The sequence below is a fragment of the Camellia sinensis genome, chromosome 5 (genome assembly GCF_055761805.1).
Source record: "Camellia sinensis isolate YWXY chromosome 5, ASM5576180v1, whole genome shotgun sequence".
NCBI classification, from domain to species: domain Eukaryota; kingdom Viridiplantae; phylum Streptophyta; class Magnoliopsida; order Ericales; family Theaceae; genus Camellia; species Camellia sinensis.
Window position 1 is genome coordinate 100,777,251 of NC_138965.1, and position 20,493 is coordinate 100,797,743.

At 38.3% G+C, this 20,493-nt stretch overlaps 1 protein-coding gene across 1 annotated transcript in view; it reads right to left on the minus strand.

Annotated features, from left to right (window-relative positions):
- Window positions 1–4,838: 4,838 nt before the first annotated feature.
- Window positions 4,839–20,493, minus strand: part of LOC114299833 (putative WRKY transcription factor 12) — a 32,416-nt gene continuing 16,761 nt past the window's right edge. Inside the window, exon 4 of the mRNA XM_028244676.2 lies at window positions 4,839–5,177. Coding sequence (XP_028100477.1) covers window positions 5,015–5,177 — 163 coding nt within the window. The 3' untranslated portion in view covers window positions 4,839–5,014. The remainder of the gene's footprint in view (window positions 5,178–20,493) is intronic.

The following is a 20,493-nucleotide window of genomic DNA, read 5'->3' on the forward strand; positions in this document are numbered from 1 at the left end:
CCCGAAACATGGCAATATGGCACCCGATGCATGAAATGAGACCTGAAACGCGAAACTAGGCATGCGCAATGACCTATAGCTATACAAAACATGCATTATTTGAACATGAAGTGTGAAGACAGAATCAAGACAGCCCAAAAAAAAGAATATTTACAGTTTTAAGCAAAGCCAAAAAGTGAACAAAAATAGGGCTAAGTTAACATGAAAAAATGGCCCCAAAAGAGAGATAATGAAGCAAGTAGCAGCTGCTGGCCCCAAATGGCCAAGATCCCTTCAACAAAGTTGAAGAGGGGCTCAAAATGAAGCACCTTACAGTTTACAACAAGCCACGGATCTAAACAAAAATAGGCCTAAAACATTGTGCAAGAAATGGGCCAAAAGGGAGACAAAGAAGCAAGTGATGGTTTCTGGCCTCAAACATAGGAGGGCCCTTCAACAAAGTTGAATAAGGGCCCAAAAAATGGTGTTTTAAAGTTATTGACCAAACCCAAAACAATGCACATGCAAGCTTAAAATACTATGCAAAATAAGGCCTAAAAAGAGGTTTAAACACAGAGCAAAAAGGGAGCCTCAAACAGCAAAATACCCTTAATCAAACATGAAGAGGGGGTCAAAATAAGGCTATTTACAGTTCGTACCAGAGCCCAAAAATATAAGCACAAGGGTCTAAAAAAACATGCAAAAATATGGCCAAAAGAGAGATAAAGAGGCAAGTGACAGATGGAAGCCTGAAACAGTGAAGAGCCCTTCAACAATGTTGAATAAGGGCTCAAAATAGGCTACTCTGAAGTTTACAACCAAGCTCAAAACAGTTTATAAATAGGCCTAAAATACTATGCAAGAAAAAGGCATACAAGAGAGGTAAAGAAGAAAGTGTAAAAAGGAAGCCTCAAACAGGGAGAGGCCCTTAAACAAACATGAAAAAGACCTCAAAAAAATGCTATTTTCAATTAGGGTCGAAGCCCAATAATGTAAGCAAGTATGGCTTAGATATAGAACAAAATAGAGCAAAAAAGAGGGAGGAGAGGGCTTACCCTTGAAGACCAAGTCTTTGACAACTCTTGGCTTGAGTTTGGTGGCTCCTTAGCTCTGGAAGACAGCTCCAAGTGGCTGGGATGGATGGTGGTGGTGTGGTGCTAGGTAGTGGTGTAGAAATGGTGTAGGGTTTGAGGGATTTTGAGGGTTGGAGTGTAGAGAGAGAGAGATACAATACAAGGGCCTAAGGAAAATTTTTGTAACCCTCAGATGGGAGCTAGAGCTACTGTTATATAAGAAAAAGAGGGGTGAAAAGAGGGGGAAAAATGGGGGGAAATGGATTCAAGTTTTCCCTCAAAAGTGCAGCCCCCCGGATACAAAATCTGGGGGGAAACAGAATACATTTATGTAAAGTACCTGGAGAGAGGATCATGGCCGGCTACTTTTCTAGGGTTTAGGTGGCCGGCCGGCCTTCCCCATGGCCGGCTAGCCACGTGTCAAAAGGGTCAATCATGATTGATGGCCGGCCATGCCAAAAAGAAGGCCTCCCATGTGTGCACAACACAACCATGTGGTCAAAAACTAGAGAAAGTAAATCAGGAGAGAGAAAAGCCCACTTTTAGGAGGGGTTCAAAAGGGTCACACACAATTACTAGCCAGCCATGTGATATTGGTGGCCTCCCAGGTGTGTACAACACAAATATGTGGTTTGGCACAAGAAAAAAGTGGCCTTAGGGTGGTCAACATTGGCTTTTAAGTGAGAAAAGCGGGCGACGGAAGACGATGGAGGAATAAAACTGGTTGTTAGAACAATTTCTGGCCTCCCACCCTACTACGACCTTCTTAGCAATGAAACAGAGGTCCCTGCCAAAAATGAACTCAAACCGATGCAAAATGAAGGTTCGGGGGCCGAAACGAGCAGCCCGAGGCCCCGAAAACTGACTGTTAGGCACCGGAAGTGGTGTTCGACCATGAAGTTGGTCTCTCGAGCCACAGTGTCCCTCAAAAGGGAGCAAATAAGATGCATGCCAAAAACCAGAGAAAACGAAGGTGGTTAAGCTGTCCCGAACCAAGGCACACGGCCAACGGCTCCGAAAAATCGAAAACCGGACTCCAAACGGGCAAAATGGCCTACGACCACGAAACGTAGCCTACGGCCACTGAGAGATGATCTACGAGACCTCTCCCTCCCTTCGGAAAGAGAAAACAAAGAAAACAGAGCCTGGTTCGCAAACCGAGGCAAATCATGAATGAGTCCGGAAGTCCGGAGGCAAGGCTCGCGGCCGAGACTCTGAAACTTCTGAATGAGCACAATATGCACCATCACCGAGCGCTCAATCGGTGACGTCTGAGTCTTAAGGTCGGTCAAAAATGGGGTGTCTACACAAGCCCTTTGCGGTTAGGCAAAGCCTCACACCGGTGCAACAAAAAAAACATTGACTTGTTTCCCCCAAGATACAATAGCCTGACTAAGTCGTATAGTTAACCAATACTGCACAATTAGTTGAACCCAAAGTTTAATCACATACACCCTTTTTATTTGCCTGATAATCTCACAAATAAGAAACTTGAGCTACCAATAAGAGAGGTGAAAGTCTCAATTTATAGGAGAGAAAAGCTTAGTCACCAAGAAAGGGGTTAACTTAGAGGAAAAGTATAGGAGAGGAAATTGGTGGGAAATTGCCTTGGAGGCTTGGTGGATAAGAATGAAGACTTGACTTGGAGACTTGGTGGGCAAATTTTCTTGGAGAAAAAGAAAGGATTAACAAGAAGAACAAGTTATTTGGAGTCCAATCATACAATATAATCTATAACACATTATAATATTAAAATATCTGCTAACACAAAGCATTGCTTAAATTGATTCATTTTGGCCCTTTTAAATGTAAGAGGCTGATTCTCAATTTCTTTAATTTTCAGCAGAAAATATTTTTTAGCTGTGATTTCAAATAAAATATTGTTTGAGAATTTGTAGTCTACACATTGAGGGGAATTTGATGTGTAATTGTCCCAAAAATAACTACTTTTTGATAACTTCACACAGAACAAATCACACCATAATTCTAATTATATACCTCAAATGATGCAAACAACTTTTTTTTTTTTTTTTTTTTTTGTTCACCAGGTATCCTGGCCGGTGTATGCTCATCTTGACTAATTCTAGGACTCACACAAAGCGTCCCCTCCATGTGTTGTTGACTGGGTATCCTGGTCAATGTATACGCACCTCGACTAATTTCATGACTCAAGCAAAGCGTCCCCCTCCACACAGATTGGGAAAATTTCGGGAAAGCTCTCAAGTGTGACCTGAAGGAGTTGATAACTCCTAGTAGGAGTTGAATTTGAGACTTAAAGGAGCATATACCCAAATCCCAAACTACACCCACTAGGCTAATTCCTTGAAATTGATGATGCAACCTAGGGCTGGGCAACAAACCCACCCGCCCGCACAAACCGCCCGACCCGACCCGACCCTACCCGCAGTGCTTTGGGCGGTTTCGATGTAGGTAGGCGGGCGGGTGCGGGTCAAGAAATTGGCAAAAGATCGGGTTCGGGTCGAACCCGACCCGCCCGCAACCCGCATCTTTTTTTTTTTTTTTAAGAAAAAATAACTAGTTATTATTATTATTTTTTGTATTTTGGATGGATGGAGATAACTAGTTATTATTTTTATTTTTACATTTTGGATGAAAGTAAAATTTATTATATGGACACTTATATACATTATCATGATCTAATGATATTTAAATTAGTGTTACTAGTTTGACTTTTATTTATATATATAAAAAAAAAAATCATTATTTTCCATTAGTCTAATAGACACAGTTAAATATGATATTCTGAATTGTCATTCTATTATCACATTATTGCATATTAAAAACTAAACAGTGAAAATTAATCCACTATTAAAATTAGTGTTACTAGTTTGACTTTTAAGGGTTTGTTTTTGCATATTTAAATTAGTGTTACTAGTTTGACTTTTAAGGGTTTGTTTTTGCAAGCTAAGGAGGAAGATTAATTACTATCCTCAAATATGGTTCCATATCATCTTATCTAACATGTGGACTATTTATTATGATCATGAATTGTATATCTTATAATTTAATTTATAACTCTTCTAAAAAAAAAATTGTTTAGAAAGTAACAAAAAATGTCAAATTTGCTTAAGTAAGTTAATAAAAAAAAAAAAAAAAAAAAAAAAAAAAACTAAACCGCAAACCGAACCGCACCCGCCCGCACAAACCGCAAACCGTATCGCGGGCGGTTGCGGGTCCATTTTTCCCCAACCGCATAAGTGCGGGTCGGGTCGGGTTTGACCCGCACCCGGCCAAAACCGACCCGCGAGCAGCCCTAATGCAACCTACTATTAAAGAGACTATTTCACTCAAATTACTCACTTGTATTTTCTGTAATTGGTTATGTGTGACCAAACTTACTGTTTAAGTTTCAAGTGTTGTGGTTGACTATTGTTATTATTGGGGTTAAGGTTTGAGTTGATTGAGAAAATAAGGAATTTTTTTTCTTGATGTGTGTGTGAGAGAGAGAGAGAGAGAGATTGCTTGTAAGTTTATTCTTGTTAGTATTTTTTTTTCTTTTTTTTTTCCCTCATGTGATGAATATATGAGTTAAAGATACATCTTTACTTGTTTACTGAAATGCTCTAATAAATTACCTTTTAACGAAGGAAAATGATAGGCAGTGCTTAATTTTGGTATGTGTGTATTATAATTACATGAAATAGATGAAAAGTATAATAAAATATATGAAAATATGTATTATAATTATAATTTTTTTTATTATATTTGAATAAGAATGTATAAAACCTGGATTGATTACAGACATAACTTTTTAACACACATATATGGATGATGTATCTCCATCATAATTTTCCATTACTAAAATGATGTTCAAGAAAATCAAACTTTCTACAATATCATATGTTGGATACACTCAATCTTCTAAAATAAAGATTGTTGCAAACTAACTTGTACATTATATATAATTGTTACAACATAGTTCTTGCTCTATTAACGAGCCATTAGAATGAGGTAAAGCATTCGGGTTCAGATGAATTTGAGTCGTCGCATGGAGAGTGGTTGTGTCTTCCTTCATACGTTGTTATCACCATTCGACAATCTTCTGATAATCGTTCAACCCGCTTCTTCACTCTGCAATTACTGTGTGTGCAACGATAATAGCTCCTGCGATCAACTCCAAAAATTGAGAAAACAAAATGACAAGAAGAAAACTTCTATTTGTTGATAAATAACTATGTACACTTATTGCAAAGTAATTAATAATAAAAAAAGGATCCTGCTAACAACATAAAATGATAAATAATTTATAATCTTAATACAATTTTCACATATCTCAAAATACTTTCACACATTTTAATGCATTTTAATATATTTTTTACACATTTCCTTAACACTAACAACAATCCTAAGGTCTATTTTTAGCATTTCCTATAATAAAAGACATCTAGTCTAGTTAAGTAGAAGTTCGAATAAGAAACAAACTCTTTGAACTTTAGAATTCTGGTACTAAACTTTTAAAAGCTTGTAAAACACTTTGGTTGGATCAAAAGTTGAAAATGGAAGGATTCAAGGTGCGGATAAGTTGTTTTTCTTTGAAACTATATTTGAAGTTAGTATTCTCAAAATTTGTCGTAATTAAGGCCTCGTTTGGCAAGAGGCTATTTTAGCCAATTAGTAAAAAAGTTACTAAATTAGTCAAAAAGCCAATAACCCATACCAAACAGTCAAAGATTCTCTTTTCTCTCTACTTTTTGCCCATCTTTTCGTAATTAGCCAAAAAATCATCCCAAACATACAAATTTTTTTTACCTACCTTTTTAGCTAAATAGCCAAAAAGTTACTAAATTAGCATGTTCCTAAACGAGGCCTAAGTTAAGATAAATGTTCTTCTAGAAAACAATGAAAGAAAATATTCAAGATCCCTAAAAAATATTCTTTAATTTGATCTATAAAGACGTGACACATTACATGTTAACTTTTGATTTGCAACAAATTTAATCAGACCTAACTCCCTTTTCACATCATTGTGGATGTATTTGAATAATTAAATTGTAAGTGTCAAACATTTCTGTATAATGAAACATTCTATAGACTGTATTGCACATTTTTTTTTCTTTTTGTCAGTCCAAAGAGAAATTATTGACTGTATTGCACATTGATGAAACTAATGCAAGAATGTAGAATTAGGGAAAATAAAAATTAAAAAAAAAAAAAAAAAGGAGAGACCAAGAATTTTATAATCTTCCATTCAATAAAGGCATAGAAGGTTTAATTGAATGTGTTCCAAATGGCGACAGAACTAGAGTACCTATACAATTTTTTGTTTTTTGTTTTTTTAATTAATAGGAGAATAAGGAAATAGACAATGCTGGCACCTAAGCTAGTTGTCAAAGACAATGAGCTAGTAAACTCTTACCATTTAGTTCATTTCAGTTGCAACCCAAGTGATCACGAGGATACATTCACTTTCGAGTAAATGGAGTGACCTTGACCTAAGTAATATGGTAATTTAATTCCTATTAGTTACTAACCAAAATAAATAAACTCAAGCATTTATTTGTGTATTTGTTTTGTTTTATTTCTGTCACATTTAGTTATGTTATTTGATTAACCACTCCAATGACAATTGAATTTGACAGGAGAATGACGTGCTAGTTTGGAGAAGTGCTTGTGCTTGCTACTATAGATCTTCAAAAGATGGAAATCATATGAACTTGAAATTTTAAGCATAACGGTTCACAATTTTTATTAATTTATATGAGATCAAATTAGACGTCTCGAAATATCACTTCAATGATAATAAATATATATATATATATATATACACACGGTCTTGATTGAGACCCCAGTGGGGTCACTCCCACAACCCCCACTGGCACCCCATTGATCAAGTGTTTTTTTTTTTTTTCTCCTTCAATCATCAACCCCCACGTGGAGGTTGGGGGTGAGGGAGAAAGGGAGTCTGGGGCATTTTCCATATATATATATATATATATATATTTATAAGATTTTATAATCAAAGATCACTTTATTTTATAATCAAATACCGCAAGCCTCTTAGCCAAGATCAATTTGATTTATCAATAATATTACTGACCTAGGTTTAATTATCTAAAAATCATTCAGAATTATCATCTTGTGATTCAAATCTTATTGGGAATAGGAAGTTTGACCGTGATACTTTTATGCTCTTGTCCTCCCATTTTAATTGATGTTTACTCATGTACTTTGTATGTTTGCTTTCATCAATAATATTTCTTTCCTTTTGCCGTTCAAATATATATATATAGATATATATTCTACACATAGACTTTCACATTGCACAAATTTAATTTTAACCATACAACTCTTATTTGGGATACATTTGCGCTCCGTTTGGTTAATGTTTCAAATTATAATTTCACCCATTGATTTGAATATATTGTTTGTTTTGAACTTTTAAATTATAATTCTACACCCATTTTTCAAAACTCAATTTAAAACATAATCATTACTTTTCAAAATTCATAACAAAACACATAATTCAAAATTCTTTTCAAAACTTAATTCAAATCAATATTTTAATTTTTTAAATATTTTAATATTTAAATATGTTATGATTTTTGAAATTTTTTAATTTTTTGAATATTTTTGAATATTTTAATTTCAAAATATTACGAATTTAATTTTTTAATTTTAAAAAATATTTTATAAAAATAAATTCAAACTCTATTTTATAAAAATATTTTTAAATATTTTAATTTTTTTGTTATGTATTTGGTTACGATTTGAGTGCAGAGTTGTGAAAGTAGTATGGAGTTTCGAGGTATGTGTTTGGTTACAAGTTTTAAAAATAAAATTTTAGTTGAGTTTTGTTTTATGTGTTTGGTTACGATTTGACTGTAGAGTTGTTTTTAAATTTAAAATATTAACATTTTAAATTATTTAAATTTTTTGAGTATTTAAATTATTTAAATTTTTATGATTTAAGTTTTTTGAATATTTATTTTTATTTTTTACTTATTAAATTTTTTAGATTATTTAAATATTATGATTTAAAATTTTTGAATATTTATTTTGAAAAAAAAATTATTTCCTTTGTAGTATTTTCAATAAAAAAATTGATTAATGCTATTTTCTGTTAATAATAAATTTTTTTAATTGAATTTTAAAAATAGTTTAATTATGAGTGTTGATCAGAGTTTTCAATGGTGTGAAAATAGTGTGTTTTGTTATGAGCTATAACAATTTGAATTAAGGTTTGAAAATTCTTTCCAAAACTCATAACCAAACAAATTTTCTTACTTCACATGTCAAATCAAACTTTCAAAACTTAATTTCACACTCAATTCAAAACTCAATTCAACTCTCTCTTCAAAAATCATAACCAAACAAATTTTCTACATTCAAATCATAATTTCACAATTCACAAACTCAAAATACAACTCATACTCTCAAATCATATTTATAAAATTCTACCAAACACAACCTTAGAATTTGTAAGTGAGATTCATAACATTTTTCTTGATTTATACACCAATAAAATAATAATAATAATAATTCATAACTAAGGTCACTTCAATTCATAGCAAAGCCAACTACCACAAGGCCCTGTAATTGAGTTCCCCACAGATTTACGACCAAAAAGTTTCATAATTATTCCCTCATGTATTACTTGATTCATAAGTGAAATCACAAAATCTCATAATGAAGGCTGACACACACCTTTTAACGCTGTGTTTGGTTGGGGGATTTGGAGAGGGATTTGGAAAAAGAAAGGGAAAAGGTGTGTGAAACTAGGTGAAATATAGGTATGTTTTATTTACATTTCACCTACCTTTTTCATTTCCTTTTCCAAATCCCTCCTCAAATCCCCCAACCAAACACAGCATAAGAGTACTACAGAATTTTCCAGTAATCTAAATCTTAGCATTTATTAACTTCTCCCAACCCTCAAGTCTTACCTTCATAATAACACTTTAATGCATTAAGAACAAACATAAAAAAAATTATTTGAAACCCAACACATATGAATTCCTTGAAAAGTCCCAACACATATGATTATTATCCCTCATAATAATACTTTAATGCTTTAAGAACAAACATAAAAATTTTTTTTGAAAAGTTTAACATATATGATTATTATCAAAATATTAAACTTTAATATAATATAATAAAAAAAAAGACATTTAATTCTTTGAAAAGTCTAACACATATGATTATTATCAAAATATTAAACTTTAATATAATATAAAAAAGAAAAAAAAGAAGACATTTAAAAAAAAGACATTTAAAAATCGTAATTCACATAAATAAATAATTATAAACACATTCTGTGCATAGCACAGGTGATATGCTAGTATATATATATAGGAAAATGAAATTTTTAACCCCCAAATCTTGTAGGAGGTCCAATATCCTAATCTTAATTCTAAATTTTTTACTTAAAAAAAAAAAATCTCAGCATTTGTTGATTTGGTCAAAATTCCATAATTAGCATTTATTAACTTTTTTCAATCCATGTCTTTCCACATGTCTGCATTTATTGATTTGGTCAAAACTCCTTGATCAGCATTTAAAATCCCCTCATATAAATAATTATAGATACAACTCATGCATAGTTACTGCAATACCCTTTTCAACTTCTCCCATACACTATGGTTAGTGATAAGATTGTTAAATTAATTTTATAAAAAATCTAAAAAACATAATTTATATATTAAAAAAAATCTAAAATAAATATAAATATTTATAATTATTCCGTGCATGACAGACAGGTGATAGGCTAGTTACTCTTATATTTTTTAACAACAATGATTCATCTCACTAAAAACATCACCACTAATAGCACTAATACATTAAAAAAGTAAAAAAAAAAAAAAAATACAACTCCAAGACCAAAACATCACATCATTAATGACGGGACCCCCTGCCACCTAATTAGTGGGAGCACTAATTAGTGCTCCCAAGCATTTTTCATTTTTTAAAGTACTTAGTAGTAAAAGGCATAAAACAAGCATTGATATTCCAAATTTAAGATTCAGAGACAATCTAAAAATTTTATTAAATTTCTACCTTAAGAAAAAACGATCCAATAATAATTTGTTTACTGAAAAAAAGAACTCTATCACCCTCTGCCTGTGGAATGTATGCATTAAGAATCTCCAGCAATGTATGCATTAAGAATCTCTTTGAGCTCTCTTTTTTTTTTTTTCAACAATGCAACGCATCTAGAAAAAGAATCTAAAAAAGACATGAGTGGGTCAAATTTTTTTTCAATGTAACTCACATCACATCGTATTTAAATCTAAATTTTTAGAATACTTTTTCTTGGTTCGTAGCTTCCTGTTTATTTTGTTTTTAGTTCTCTCCTTTTTTTTCTCTTCAAAAAATTCTGAAATTAATCTACACAAATGTGAACTAATTTTATGGACATTATTCTCTAAGAAGAGAAGAAGAAAAAGGGAGAGATTAGTGTTGGAAATTTGTGGCTGCTTGAAAGGGGATATTATAATTTTCACTTAATCCTATTTTACTACACCACACTTCATCTCACTTCCCTTATTTGTTATCATAATTTAACGAAACAACTACTAAATCCACTACTGTAAATTTGATTGAACTTACCAAATCTCATTCCCCATATGATAACTAAATGAATTCTTTCCTCTTTCATAGATAATAGATTAGTCAAACAAAAGTTCTTTCAAAGTAGACATGCCTGAAAGTTCTAGTTCTTTGATTTGGTCGATGTGAGACTCTTTTTTAGCATTCTCTTCTTCAATCTCCTCAAATTTCACAACTTACTTTTCTTTTTCTTAAACTTCGACCCAAATTCCATTTCCTTTTTTCAATTTGTCTTCTTTTCTTTCTTCAACTATTTCTTCAACATTGATCCTCTATAGTTGCTTAATTTCAATGAGATGATATACTTCTCTAACATAGTATCAGAGAGAGTTGATAGTCACATTTCAATTGGTCATGCATGGAATCATGATATTCCCCATTTAGGTGTGTTCTTTTTAAAATCTAGATCCTCACACAATTTATATATGTACCTTCACACACACACAATCAAGACACTTTTGAGCTGAACTGATACCTCAAACTTCAAGACTCTAATGAACTCAACCTTTTTAATGTATCTAACTAATGGGGAAATCTACAACGTGCACCCCTAAAAAGATGTATATTATAAGAAAGTTACAATTTTTTGTAGTGAAAATTGTAAATGCATATTATAAGAAAGTTACGATTTTTTGTAGTGAAAATATTTGTGGTGTATTATGCCACTTTGTGGCAAAGTAACGAATAGTGAATTTATAGTGTGTACCCTAAAATTATGAATTGTGAAATTAAGGGGTGGTTTGAAATAATCTAAATAAATGTACTTTTTGACTTTTTATGAAATATGAGTTGGGTATGAGTTGGGTTTGAAGTGATGTGATAGAAATGTGATGTGACGTGATAGAGATGTGATGTGACTTAAATAGAATGATGTGACTTAGATAAGATAGTGACCTTTTGACTTTTTTAGGTTACGACAAATAAGGCCTAAAACACTTTTTGATATTTGTCATCACACCTTATGATGAGAAAAGTTGTAACGTTTTGTAATGAGAAAAATAATGACATTTTGTGGTTTGTGTTACAAAAATTTATGAAATTTTATAGAAAAATTATGGAAAGTGTGGAAAGATATGAATTGATTCTCATTAAAATGTAAAGATGAGCAAAGCTTCTATATATACAGAAGTGGTTACAACTAACTAACACTATCTAACCTCTCTTTACTCTATAACAAACGTGCACTTATTCCTAACCGACTAGATATTTTCTTCATCTTCTTTCGCACTTGTTGCTTTATATGCATTGCATATATTAGCAGTCTTGCCACCTGTCAATGGTTGCTTAACATCCCCTGCAAACTCATGGGGGAAGAAAACACCATGAGTTTGTCTTGAATACATCGAAAACATGGTAAAATGTTGGCTAATTGATCAATGGTTGGAACATATTGAAGAGAAAGTCGTTTAGCAAGCATTTGTTCACGAACATAGTGGTAATCTACTTCAATATGTTTAGAAGGGGAGTGAAAAACAAGATTAGAGGCCAACGCAAGAGCGAAAATATTATCACACCAGAGAATCGGCAATGAGGGAGAAGGTACTTACAAATTAGCCAGACATGTGAACCCAACTGAGTTCAGCTGCAGCATGGGCTAAAGCTCGATATTCAGCCTCAGTCGAAGAACGAGACATAGTGGCCTATTTCTTAGCTGACCAAGAAGCAAGATCAAAACCGAAAAATACATAACAGTCAGATGTATACTTGCGATCAGTAGTATCTCCAACCTAGTTAGAATAAGAAAATGCATGAACATCAAATGTGCTAGGTGTATAAGTCAGGCTATGAGCGACAGTTCTCTTAACAAAACGAATCACAAATGCTTGATAGTTGAGAAATCACCATTTGTAGGCGCATGCATGTGTTGACAGGCTTAATTAACAGCCAGAGAAAGATTAGAACGAGTGATAGTCAAGTATTGCAAAGCCCCAACTAGAGTACGATAGGAGAAAGATTCATAAATGGAAGACCAACTTTAGGAGAAAGGTTAGGCTTAACTAAAATAGGAGATGAACAAGTCTTACATTTATCTAATCCAGCTTTGTGGATAATTTCTTGAGCATACTTCTGCTGAGAAAGAAAATAATGGGTGGCTGTGGCTTGAACAGAAATTCCAAGAAAATAGGACAAATTCCCCAATTCTTTCATAGAGAAAGCAATGTGCATTTGAGTAATCAAAGGCTGGATATGAGAAGGATCACTGTCAGTAAGTAAGATATCATCCACATGGACAACCAAAATGGTAATGGAAGTAGATGTTTTATGAATAAAAAGAGAGGAATCACAATGACTAGTAGAAAGGCCAATTGTTTGAGAGGAATCCAATTGTTTGAGAGGCCAGCTATAATGCAAGACAAGACAAAGAATAATACAAATAGTAGAAAGCTTCGCTACAAGACTAAAGGTTTCCTGAAAATCAATACCTTCTTGTTGGAGATAGCCTTTAGCAACTAAACAAGCCATATAGCGAGCAATAGAACCATCGGAGTTGCGTTTAATCTAAACACCCACTTACACCCAATCTCATTTTTGTTAGGAGCTAAGGTCACTAAGGACCAGGTGTGTTGCTTTTGCAAAGCCCCAAACTCTTATTCCATAGCCTTAAACCAAATAGGAGAAGCAAGGGCTGCTTTATAAGTTGGGGGTTCAGAAGTAGTGTATAAAGTAGAAGAGGAAACACTCAGAGAGGTGGAATGAGAAGAGGATTTGGATCTAGTAATCATAGGATGAAGATAGTAGTTCGATGAGGAGGTGGTGGTAAAGGAGGGAGAGCAACATGTATGGATTGGATAGGAAGAGGCTGTTGAACAGATGTAGATAAATGAAATGTATGAATTGGTGGGGGACTGTATAGATTAGAGGTGGCAGGGATAGAGGCATGAGGTTGAGTAATGGGAGACATAGCACCAGAAAGCAAAACAGAGTTAGATAGAGTGTTGGACTGGTTTAAAGACTGTGAGGCAACCTGATGCTGAGCTAAGAAAACAATATGTGGAAAAACTAAAGGCTGAGGCTGAGTTGCAACTTGAATCTAATTTGCAAAAGAATACTGAGCAGGCTGAGACTGAGGATGTGCCTGAGCAGCAGCTGATGCAGATTGATGGGTTGCAAAGGAAACATGCTGAGGCATTGTCTGATGGACAGTGGATGTAACCAATGGAGATGCCCAAAAGAAAGACTGAATAGTATCCAAAGAAGAAGACTGAGACAAAAGAGTAATAGAGGGAAAAGTATAAGCAATTGAAAAAGGGAACACAGTTTCATTAAAAATCATATGCCTAGACAAATAAAGCTTACCAAATTTAGGATCAAAACACATATAGCCTTTAGCAAAGGGATAATAGCCCCAAAATACACATGAAACAGATTTTGGATAAAGTTTAGATGAAAAATATAGCATGAGCCAAGAAAAACATTGACAACCAAACACCCTAAAGAAAAAGTAATCAGGTATAGAATGAAAAAGTACATGATAAGGAGACTTATTAACAAGAATAGAATATGGCATTTGGTTAATAAGAAAAGTAACAGTAGCAACAACATCAAACCAAAAATGAAGAGAGAGAGAGAGAGAGAGAGAGAGAGAGAGAGAGAGAGAGAGAGAGAAGCATAAAGAATTAAAGTAGTGAAAGTTTCAATAATATGTCTATGTTTTCGCTTGGCCACACCATTTTGAGGTGATGTATATGGACATGAATGTTGATGAACAATCTCATTGATTAAGAGAAAAGCTTGCATTTGTTTATTGAAAAATTCAGTACCACCATCAGTTTGAAAAACTTGAAGTGAAGTGGAAAATTGCTTCTCAACATAGCATTTGAATTCAACAAATCTAGCAAACACTTCACTCTTGTAAACTAACAGATATAGCCAAGTAAATCTATACAAAAATGACATAAAACTTGAAACCAGATGTAGATTTATTGAAGGGACCCCAAACATCACTATGGATTAAGGACAATGGTTGATGTGCGGGGAGCAAATATTTAGGCAAGCCCGTACTCCTTTCTTCCAAGCTTCGCTTCTATCCGATCACCTACGTACACAAAGGCGGTGAGCTACCCGGCGGTGTGTGGCCGGAAAACCCCTCCGACGGTCAAGTTAGAACACACACCAGAGGATAGATAGAGAGAATGGAGAGAATTGTGTTTAGTGTTTATCTCACCAAAAATGTCCTGTCCCCAGCATGGGGGCGCAGACTTGCTTATATATCTTCTGTGCCCCAAATCTACTCCCAGTGATCTCTCGACACGTGGTTCTACTATTCCATCTGTCAGCATAAATCTTGCTGAGCATCACCTAACCCAATTGCCAGCCCACTCTACTGGGAGCTCGGCAGCCGGGCAACATTATCTCGGCTACCAATAGCCATACTCCACTTTAAGCCCAAGCGCACTTGACGGCGTAATGCTCCTCCAACTGGGCTCGACTGCATTCCAACGAAGCCGAGATGGAGGTTGATCAACTTTGTCCTGCTGGGCTGAGGGCGCGTGTATTACAACCGAGCAACGCGTGAGCTGTGAAACCCTTACCTGACTGAACCTTAACCTGCCCGGTCTCCGTGCCAACGAAATCAGGTAGCTCGGTTCCACAAGGCCTTTTTCATTATCGAGCAAGATCACGGCCCAATCTCGGAGCCAAATACCTCGGCCCAATCTGTCCGGCTAATTCCACCTTTCCAAATTCAGATCATTAATCTCCCTCTCAATTGCCCCTTAATTCTGTCCGCTGAAGCGTAACTGGGATTACCTATTCTGACCAGGGTATCACCTCCTCGGTCCTCAATTTACTAATCGGCAACCGGGCTAGTCGACATGCGTGAATTCAAACTTGCCCGGTCTGACCTTCCTGGCTCTTCGGCTTGCTCGGTCGACGCCTCACCTGACCTTCCTGTCTCTTCAATTCTGACGCCGCCATCAATGGGACACGTGGCGTTCTCCCGTTGGTCCTCGAGCAGCCAACCAGCCGTCGCATGAAATTCGAATTTGGGCGGCAATTGGGGCTATATACGTGCCCCGTCTCTCTCTGTTTCATTCTCACTGACCATATTTCGTCTCAAGCATCCCAGAGCTATTGTCCTTCTTCTCTCGCCATTCTTGAGCTCGTGCTCGAAGAAAAAGTCACTGCCCCTCACTGGTAAGTCCTTCAACTCCTCTTTTGTTGCTATCTTCTTTAATATTTCACACATTAGGGCACTAAAACATAGTTTCTAGGGCATTAGTCTAAAGAACCATCCCAAACCTCCCACTGTGAATGGTGTTCTTCATTTTTCCTGAAGAACACTGAAAATCTGGGGCGGACCGGGCTCCAAGTCTCCATTTGATCCAAAAGGCCAATCTGACCGAGCAAATAACTTGTTTGTCCCAACCTTAGTGGAAACCTGGGTAGGCAAAGGGTTTGGTCGATCGACCGGGCTAATATCTAGTCCGCTTGAACGACCGGGCTCCTTGGCTAACCTTCACAACCAAGGTGGTTTGGCACAATCAATGACCGAGCTAAAGTCAAGCTCGTTTCGCTCGACCGCGCTTCCTTTTACACTTGACAACCTTTTCCGGCAGAGTCCAAGGGGACCCCTGACCATTTCTGAGGCTCTCAAAGACCGAGCAGCCAACAATCACCAGTCAGTGCCGAACCTCCTCAGCCGAGCTAATTTAGCCGGTCGTTTATGGAGAAATTTCGATTTCTCGTAGATACTCCGGCTGCCCTAGCTGCGTTCAGGGAGGAGTACGGCATCCCGGCCGATGTCCACCTTGAGCTTGCAAAAATTAAGACAACGCCTTGGGGCAGAGAGGAGTGCCCCTTCACCGTGCTATCAATTGTCGAAGGAGGCCTTCGTTTCCCACTCAACCCATTGATCACCAAGTTCCTGCGCCGCACCGGGCTTGCACCCACTCACCAACACCTACCGAATAATAAACGGTGTGCACGAACTTAACAACCGGCTAGGCACAAACTTAGGCTTAGCCGAGATATTGCGGCAGTAGACTCTTGGACACACCAGCGATGGTCTCGCCTATTACCTTAAGATTAGGCTGGGTAAAGAAAAAAAATAGTGACCGGTACACCGGACAAGGACCTGCACGATGACGATTTCTTCTGGGTGACTGGTAGTTATGAAACAGCCGAGGAACCGGGCTGGTTCATAAGCAAGAACTTCAATTCCACATGTAAGCCGGTCTGCTTCTGCTTGGTCAATTGTTCCTCTACATTATTCTGTACTTAACCATTTTTCTTGTTTCTCCTGCAGCTATTCAAGCCTTGCAAGCCAACTACCAATACCCCAACGCTGGAGCCATCCGCACCGTGCTCCGTCACAACCACCGGGATTGCAACGAGTTGCTCGGCTACATGCCAACCTACAGATACTCGGCACCACGCCGGAGTAAAGTAACAGACTTTCTCCGCGCTCCATCACCTCCTCCAGACCCAACTTTGCCTGACGTCCCACTAATTCGGTTGACAGAAGCTGAGGAGATGGCAAAAAGAAGCCACATCAAAAATTTGCTCACAGCTACCTCAGCTGAGATACCGAGCATCGCCACACGCTTCCCAGCTGCCGACCAATCAAGCGGCCCGGTGGTCGCCCTGGCATCTCCAGTCGTCGGGCAAACCAGACAGGAACCCCGTCGGGCTGGCAAAAGGCCTCGTGCAGACCCATCTGCCGAGCTGGTTGTTGAGCTGACAACCGAGCAACCTGCCGACACGGTCGACCCCGTTCCAGCGTGGCGGCCGTAACTGAAACACCGGGGCAAAGAGATCCCGGCAAATGCTTCGGTCAAAGGCGACAGTGAGCACTTGCTTTCCTTCGACCTCTCAAAGGCGCTGCTGCTGCCGAGCGACATGGTTGGCAGCGACCACGTTCCTAACACCCGGCTGGTGAAATCAGCCGTGAAGTCTATGACCAGGGCAAGAATCTCAATCTTCTGCTCCAATTTTCACAAGTGTTTGCACGGTTTCTTCTCTGATCGAATTCTATTTTTGCAAGCCATCCAGAAGCAGCAGTTGGTCATGGAACGCATCTACCAACTTCGGCAGAAGGCCAGTGATACCGCCAGCCAAGTCCAGAGCCTCCAGACCGAGCTAGGCCGAGCAAAATCGTCACTCCAAGTCGCCAGTGTTGACAACAACAAGTTGCTCGGCCAGCTTAGCGAAGCCGAGCAAAAGAGAGACGCGCTCCAGGCCGAGCTGGACGAGCTCAAAAAGTCTAGGGAGAAAGAACGTGTAGATGCCAATAACGCCGGTTTCAAAGAGGCAGAAGACAGCTATAAAAAACAAGTCTTTGCCACACAGGACATCTATTTCAAAGCTGGATGGAAGGCTACCTGTCAACAGCTCGGTCAAGGTCCTGACACCGACGTGTTTGCCTCTCCACCAGCTGTCTTCTTACCGACCTACCTCATACCATATGCTAACGACGTCTTCAGCGCGTTGCAGGCTGAGGCCGAGGAAGGACTTGAGGGAGAAGTCGAGGTAGATGCTGAGGGAAAGGACCAAACCGAGCAGGAGCAGACCGGCGAGACTGTGATCGGTGTCCAGAGCCAGACAGCACCGGTCAACTTGGAAGCTGATGAGGAATTCCCAGACCTTTCCCCCTTAGACTAGTTTTGCGTTCTCTCTTTTTTGTCTGCAAATGTAATCGGGCTAAGTTCCCCATCTCTTGTATTTACTTTTTATCAATGAAAAGCTCCGATTTCATCAACTGTTTGCACGGTTTTTTTTTTTTTTTAACTCTACCTTCAGCAAAACATCTCGGTTTAAATTACAAAGTTGAACAAATCACCAACTTCATCAACCGGAATAACCATCGCGGTTGGAAATCCCAAGCTGAACAAGTCATCAACTCTTCCAACCGGAATTAGTCATCTCGCTGGGATCTTCAAAGTTGCACAAGTCTTCAACTCTTCCAACCGGAGTAAATCATCTCGGTTGGGAATCCTAAGTTGAACAAGTCATCAACTCTTCCAACCGGAATAAATCATCTCGGTTGGGAATCCTATGTTGAACATGTCATCAACTCTTCCAACCGGAATAAATCATCTCGGTTGGGTATTTAAAAAGTAAAGAACAAAATGCTAAAGGCAAAGAAGGCACTTCTATATATTGACAAAAAGAATTACATTCTGAAGTGTAAGCCAAAAAATTTCTTTGCACAAAAAGAAGGCTAAAGCTAGAAATAATACAGTTTGAGGTTGGCCGCATTCCACGACCGGGGTATTGTTCTACCATCCAGATCCTCCAAGTGGTATGCCCCCTTGCCCACCAGACCGGTTATCTTGTAGGGTCCTTCCCAATTTGCCCCTAGCTTGCCTTCTCCTGGCACCAAGGTATTGCCCATGACCTTCCTCAAGACCCAATCACCAACTTTGAACGGTCTGGGGTGCACCATCTTGTTTTATTTCCTTGAAAGTTCTTGTTGATAGGCCGCTACGTGGATGAGAGCCTTTTCCCGTCGCTCTTTCACTAGATCCAGTTCCAGGGCGATGGCCTCGGCGTTCAGCTCGGGCATAAAACTTTCGCTTCTGAGTGTGGGCATGCCAACTTCCAAAGGTATGACCGCCTCCATGCCATAAGCCAAAGCAAATGGAGTTTCCTCGGTAGACCGTCGAGGGGTTGTTCAGTATGCCCAAAGGACGGTGGGGAGTTCCTCAGTCCACTTTCCCTTTGCTTTCTCCAGCCACTTCTTCAAACCATCAAGTGTGGTCTTGTTTGATGCCTCGGCTTGACCATTGGACTGCGGGTAAGCTGGAGTAGAGTTGTAGGATTCAATCTTTAAATCCTCACAAAATCCTCTGAAGAGGCGACCGTCAAACTGGGTGCCGTTATCAGAGATCAGAATTTTGGGGACGCCAAATCACGTGACCAAATTCTGCCAGACAAAGCGCTTCACGTCTTTCTCCTTGATCGTTACCAAAGGCTCAACTTCAACCCATTTGGTGAAGTAGTCTGTGGCGGCGATGAAGAACTTCCGGTTCCCTGGTGCGGTGGGGAGCGGCCCCACTATATCTAGCCCCCACATCGTAAAGGGCCAAGGCTGGTGAGGGGAAGAATTTCCCTGGCCAGCTGGTGGATCTGGTGGGCAAACTTCTGGCACTTTTCATACTTGCGAACATATTTCTGTCCGTCGACTTGCATGCATGGCCACCAGTAGCCTTGTCAAATAGCTCGGTAGGCCAAGGACCTGCCCCCTATGTGACTGCCACAGATGCCTTCGTGAATTTCGTACAAGAAAGTCTCTACGCTGCTTGGGTGCACATATTTTAGGTAGGGACCGGTGAAAGACTTTTTGTATAAAGCGCCAGATGGAGAGAGCCAAAACCGCTCTGACTTCACCCGTACTTTATGTGCTTCCTTTTTGTCGGTTGGAAGAGTCCGTTCTCTAAGAAACAGGATGATAGGGTCCATCCAACAGGGACCTAGCTCGGCGCATAGTACTTCTGTCTGCCCGGCTTCCTCAATGTTGGGTCTCGGAAGGAATTCAATCAAAAGAGGGTTGGGAGATGCGCTATCGACTATGGAAGCAAGGCCTGCCAACTCATCTGCTTGGCCAATCTGTTGGACCCTGATCGCTTGAAATCGCCTGATTTGGTCCCTAACCAGGGCTTGGTACTTCGCCATTCTGTCATCCTTCGCTTCGTAAACCCCAGAGACTTGGTTAACCACAAGTTGGGAGTCACTGTATACAATTAGCTCGGATGCTTGCATCTGAATCGCGCTTTTGAGCCCGGCCAAAAGCGCCTCATACTCGGTCTCATTGTTGGATGCTGGAAAGCCAAGGGTAATAGAGTTTTCAATAGTCAGGCCATCCGACGAGATAAGAACGATACCTAGCCCCACGCCGTGACGGTTCGACGCTCCATCAACGAAAAGTTTCCAC